This window comes from Macrotis lagotis, chromosome 1 (genome assembly GCF_037893015.1).
Source record: "Macrotis lagotis isolate mMagLag1 chromosome 1, bilby.v1.9.chrom.fasta, whole genome shotgun sequence".
NCBI classification, from domain to species: domain Eukaryota; kingdom Metazoa; phylum Chordata; class Mammalia; order Peramelemorphia; family Peramelidae; genus Macrotis; species Macrotis lagotis.
Genome location: NC_133658.1, coordinates 499883350 through 499889349, shown reverse-complemented (window position 1 = coordinate 499889349; position 6000 = coordinate 499883350). Strand labels below are relative to the sequence as shown.

Below are 6000 nucleotides of genomic sequence, written 5' to 3'. Positions count from 1 at the left end.
AATATTTTCAAGAAGCTAGATGATTTAATAGTTTTAAACTTGAAGTTAGAAGATCTGACTTCAAAATTGTCTCAGACTCCTGAGCAACTCATTTAACTTCTCTCAGCCTCAATTTTCTTATCTATAACTTGGGAAGGATGATAGTATCTATATAAAAGACTTTACAAAGTTTAATCTAAATAAATATTAGCCATTATTTCAATCTCCTTTTTTTCTAAATGGTTTAATTCTTCTGATAAAGTTCCAGAAACTTATGGTCTCTCCCTTTCCAGTTTGGGGTTCACTTTCCTTGGGGTCCACCAAAACTATCACAGTTAAGGGAAAAGGAATTAACTTTTCTTATGAATGAAGTTTTATTTATTTCTTTAGTTTACTCTCCTTTCTGTTCTTTCATTCTCAGCACCATCTCATTCCTTTGACAGCCTCTTCTCTATTATGGACAAAATAGTTTGTTATTTTACTGTTCACAGAATTGAAAACTAGAGACTAAGGAGTAATGACAGAAGAGAGAGGAACCATTGACTATGCATCATATGGAAAAACTGCTAAGATAAAAAGGCTATTTCCTTTCCCTTTAAAAGTCAAATAATTGTGCTCTTTTCCTCCTCTCCTCCCCCACCCCCGTAGTAGTACTCAGGACAGTAGGTTGTTTTGTTTTGTTTTGTTTTCAGGAGGAAGAAAAGGGAGAAAGTATGGACGCAAATAAAGAGTATTTCAAAATTATGAAAAACAAGTATATTTAAAGAGTTAAGCCTTCACCACCCTGCCCTCTGAAAAGAAAGGAAATTGCAGACACCGTGAACTAAATGACAGATTGTATGAAATAATGAAAGGCTTATTTGAGAAAAGGAGGAACCTAAGTTCCCACACAAAGGGACAGAGTTCCCAGACTCTTCAGCTGCCTGGCAAATGTGGCATGTACTGCCTTGAGCTGATGGGAAGGGAGCTGCGGTCAGAGGTGGAATATACTCTGTACAGCCAATTAATATGCCAGGAAACCCCTTGTAAAAAAAAATCCCAAACAAGGGATTTGACTGAGAGTGTGGCTGGGGGAAAGGAGAAAGAAGGGGAAGTGGGGAATGGAGAAAGGAAAAAGGAGAGGAGGGAGAAAGGAATTTTGCGTGTTAAATAGGAAAAAAAATCCAGTCCTCTGTGCGGATTTTATAATTCCACTCAAGCAGGAGATCAAAAGGGTTACTGGACGCACAGAGGAAAAGTTCTGCAGCAGCAATTGCCTACAAAAGGGTGGAGGGAGGGAAAGAGGGAAGAAGAAGGAGGGAGGGAGAGCTCAGCTTAAAAACATACTAATAACTATCTCAAGCATTCACCAAAACATCCCTGCAGGAGATGAGGTAAGCAAAAACCAAGCAATCCCGATTGGTTGCGAAATATAAAATAATCCTGGGAACACTGTGATGGAGAGGAAATTGAGTTTTTCTTACCAAAATATTTTCACTTTGCTCCCTCCCTTCTCTATCTCTCCACCCCTCGGCTTTGCTCTTTCTTTCCTCTCCTTTTCTCTCCCCTTGCTCATTCTCCAATCGTCACTCTTCACCCCACCCATCCTGTTCTCTTTTTCCCCTCCTCTCTATCTGATTAAATGAGATGGGAGTGTGGGAGTGGTGGTTTTGAAGCTCTCCCTTTAAGAGGCAGCCTGCAGTGACGAATTCTTGAAATTGCCCTTGCAGGATGGCATTCCACTATAAATTCATTGTTCGACCTCCTCTCATCTTCACATTTCTCTCTTCTCTCCTTGCTTGTATCGACCAACTGGGGATAACAACAAAAATGAAAATACAGAGCCACGGGGGATAAAGTGAGGACATTTTGCCATCTCACCAAAAGCGATCTGGGTTTTCCTCAGTCATCTCAGGTTCTCAGGAGACCAAATGGAACCAACAAATTAAAAAGAAAGAACTACTGGAGCTTAGTTTGGAAAGTGATCATTCTTATCATCGATGATCCAGATCGGAAAAGAGATAGGGGAGGAGAGGAAATGCTGAAAAGTTGCCTGCTTAAGACTCTGAATCTTATTTTGTGTTGTGCAGCTAACTGTTTGCTGTGTATGGCTTTGGGATTTTTACGCTTTCTCTACCTTTCTCTTTCTGCTGATTCTCCTCTTCCAGCTTTTTCCTAGCCAGAATCCAAACGCTATTTTTTTGAAAAGAAACTAGCAAAGAAAAGTTACACACTAGGACCTCAGCTTTGCCAATCCGCAAGCTTTGTTGGTAGCATTTTCTGCTTCCCTCCTTCTTACACTTCATTCAACGTTACAGGCAACACATACACACATAAACAGATATATGTTAAATATACATGTGTGTATAGAAAGATATAGGTATAAAGATATGTGGGCAGATACGTTTATTGTAATCCATGGTAATTTGCATTACTGCTTATTTTAGAACAAAAAATTCCCTTCTCCTTCCAATCCCCCCCCCCCTTCCCCTTCTTCATCAATTCTGACTCTGAGAGAGCAATATGGTCTTGAAGTTGGTTTCTCTGCTCCTGTTGGCTTTCGAATTGCACTTTGCTTCTGCTGGGGTCCGGGCTCCACCAGGACCCAAACACAGTCCAACCCATCAACTTCCACCAACTGCAGTAGAGACAGCAGAAGCTCATCTCCACTACCAGCAACAGAAGGAGTTGCTGCAGGAGCAAAGACAGCAAAAGTACCCTCCGCAGCCCCCCTACAACCCCCCTTTCAACCGCAAGACCAGAGGGCTAGTGCAAAACATTGACCAACTTTATTCCGGAGGAGGCAAAGTAGGATACCTCTTATATGTGGAGGGCAAGAAATTTCTCTTGGATTTGGAACAAGATGGATCAGTGGGCTTTCCCGAGCTTTTGTATCCTGGTTCTGACCAGAGCAGTCTTCAGGGGACACTGCCTTCCTCTCAGCACCACCGGGATCACTGCTTCTACCGAGGCACTGTGGACGGGAGTACCAACTCCCTGGCCCTCTTTAACCTCTGTGGGGGGATGAAGGGCTTCTTCGCTGTTAAACATACTCGTTACACCATAAAGCCGTTGTTTCTGGGGACAAGGGAGGCTGAAGAGGGGCGCTTGTTTGGGGACCGGTCTCTCCAGATGCTGCACGTCTTCCTTAGGGAGGGCTTCAGTTTCAAAACCCTGAAGCTTCGCAGCAGCTGCGAGACCCCCAGCTCTCCCAGGACAGGCCACAGACAATCAGAAGCATCCCCTACTCAGGCTAACCTAACGTCCCAGAAGAAGCCATCTCCGCAGCCCTTTGCAGCACCAGTGTCCCAACCACAGCAGGGGTGGCGACGTCAGCGGCGCTCCATCTCCAGGGCCAGGCAGGTGGAGCTGCTGCTGGTGGCGGATGTATCTATGGCCAAAAAGTATGGCCGAGACTTACAGCATTACCTGTTGACTTTGGCTTCCATCGCTTCACGGTTTTACAGTCACCCAAGCATCGAGAACCACATCCGCCTAGCGGTGGTGAAGGTAGTGGTGCTGGATGACAAGGAGAAAGGGCTGGAGATAAACAAGAACGCAGCCACTACTCTCAAGAACTTTTGCAAGTGGCAACACCAACACAACCAGTTGGGAGATGATCATGAGGAGCATTATGATGCAGCTATCCTCTTTACCCGGGAGGTAAGTTTGAGGCCAAACCAGGTCCCCATCCAACAGATGATTACTTTCTGAGCCTCTCTGTGGTGTAATTCACACTATATGCACTTGGGAAGGCCAGGGGGACAGGAGGGAAGATGAAGAAAGAAGCTGTGGTAGCCTCCCCTCCCCACCATGTTTTGAGATTTCATGGAATTTAATCTTATTTCATTATTGTATCAGATTTACAGTTGGAAGCAACAAATACAGACCTTGAATTAGGTACCTAGCCTAGAAAATTATCTGAGAAGGTGGGACCTACATTGGTAGAGTCAATTTCCACATTTAGGAGTTCCCTGTACCAATGAGATCATTCTTGTGCAATCATTAACTTGTAACCCCTCTTTCCATAAACACTTTCAACAGCTTCCTGCCCGGGGTCATCTGAAGAATCTCAGGTATCTTAGCACTTAGGAATAACTAGAAGCTAATAGAGCTATAGAGTCTGTATGATATGTATGATTAGAAGCATTTAGTTTGAAAGGAAATATAAAAAAGTTTTTATCTTAAAATCTCTGTCTCTCAATAAACTCTGGCCAACTACTTGCCCATGGGATTGCATTAGCTTGATCATTTAAATGTCTTTCATTCTTCTCCACTCTTTTGTTTAACATCTGTCCATCAAGTAACGTTTTATGTGTTATGTGTCATGAAAGGAAGGCATGACCTCAAGTAGATAGTTATATTATATATTATCAAGTAGATAGATTCACAGTAGATAGTTATAAGCACATTTAATAGAGGGGGAAAGGCACTAATAGCTATGGGGAGGAGGGACTCAAAAAACTCCTATAGAAACTGGGATTTAAGTAGAAAGAATCCAGAAAAACTAGGAGGATGAGAGGTAAGGATAGAGAACTTTTCTTCCCTGGGGAATATCCATTGCAAAGACTGTTCTTTTAGAGAGGTGGCAGTTTATAGTGTATAGAAATCTCCTCTCAGAGTTTTATCGACCTTCTTTCAAGGTCTGACTGGACAAATATTTGGCTACGACCCTGGGAAAGTTATTTAATCTTCCTGTGCTCCAGACAGTTCCCTATAAATTGCATGAGTTACTGTTCAAAATTGGTAAGAGTATCCTCACCCTGAGTTCACTGAGGAAATATCACAGGTCTGGACCAAGAATAACATAAAACAAACAAAACTGTTTCCTACTCTGTTGACCCTTTTATACCTAGTGGTAAAAAATTTCAGGAATCCTTATATGTTAGGAATCCAGAGAACTGAATTCTAATTCTGGTCCTGAACCTAAGCAGCAGGGTAACTTGAGCATGACAGCTAACATCCTTGGATCTTGTTTTTCTTTTGAATACAATGATGGAGTTAACCTACAGGGACTAAACTGTTTCTCAAATATTACCTTTTATGATTCATTCTATAGTAACATATCTCTTCATTCCTATTTTATAAATGCTCTTAAATACATTGGAGAATACAACACATGGTTATCATTTTTGCAGCTGTTCTCTCAGCTGCTGCCCTTCTCTTGGGAGAAATATTCAATTAATGTTTGTTTAATAAAAAGGTCAAATAAATATGAGATTTGACTGGAGTCAAGTGAAGAAAATAAGTATCCTGGATATTCTAGTGTCTTTTTAAAAGAAACAATCTAGTCAACACCTCATGGATCTTTATGATTTATGTTTGACCTCCCTTTAAAGAATATAGTTTACTTATATGTGTATTTGGTGTAGTAAAAGAGTGCTTTAGAAGTTACAATCCTGAATAGTCTATTCAAAGGATGAAACTATAGATTCCATAGCATTTCAGAGTATCTTTTATATTAGAAAATTACTTTAACAAGAAGAGGATTGACCATGGATTGACAGGAAAGCTGATATAGTGTCAGTGAGATATGGTAAGTATAATATGGCACTTGGAGTTAGAATAGCTTGTGTTCAAATCTTGCCTCAGATACTTCCTAGTTTTGTGAATAATTAAGGTGTTTCACTTCTAGAAATTTTTTTCAGTTCTAAGATGATGAAGGTGGCCTTAATGACCTGAATTCTTATCCTGTCTTTGCTCACCAGCTGTTTTATTTTGGGTAGGTCACTTTCTGTCTTGAGGCCTATATTTCCTCATCTGTAAAGAAGTAAAAATACTAACTATTTAACATCATCTTGTTCTTTCAAAGTCTTACAAATCTGTTATAAGAAAATGCAACCTTGGCTTTATTGAGCTAAGGGCATATAAACAATATCAGGGCTCTTCAAGGGAAGAAACAAATACAAAACTTAGTAGTCAATTCACAATTTGCCCAAAATTTAGTTTTTGCATTTATAAATTAGAGATATTATTAATACTTGACCCCCAGGTGAGTAGTGACAATTGACTTATAAGCTCATTCTTTGAATGTCTAAGGAA

At 40.8% G+C, this 6000-nt stretch overlaps 1 protein-coding gene across 2 annotated transcripts in view; it reads left to right on the top strand.

The window, feature by feature from the left end:
* Positions 1 to 1262: 1262 nt before the first annotated feature.
* ADAMTS5 (ADAM metallopeptidase with thrombospondin type 1 motif 5) overlaps positions 1263 to 6000 on the top strand; it is a 91163-nt gene continuing 86425 nt past the window's right edge. Inside the window, exons 1-2 of one of the 2 annotated variants that reach the window (XM_074213949.1) lie at positions 1263 to 1352; positions 1689 to 3621. In XM_074213949.1, the coding sequence (XP_074070050.1) occupies positions 2482 to 3621 (1140 nt within the window). In that variant the 5' untranslated portion in view covers positions 1263 to 1352; positions 1689 to 2481. Of the gene's footprint in view, positions 1353 to 1441; positions 3622 to 6000 lie in introns of those variants that run through there. The other variant, XM_074213950.1, reaches the window with a different exon arrangement.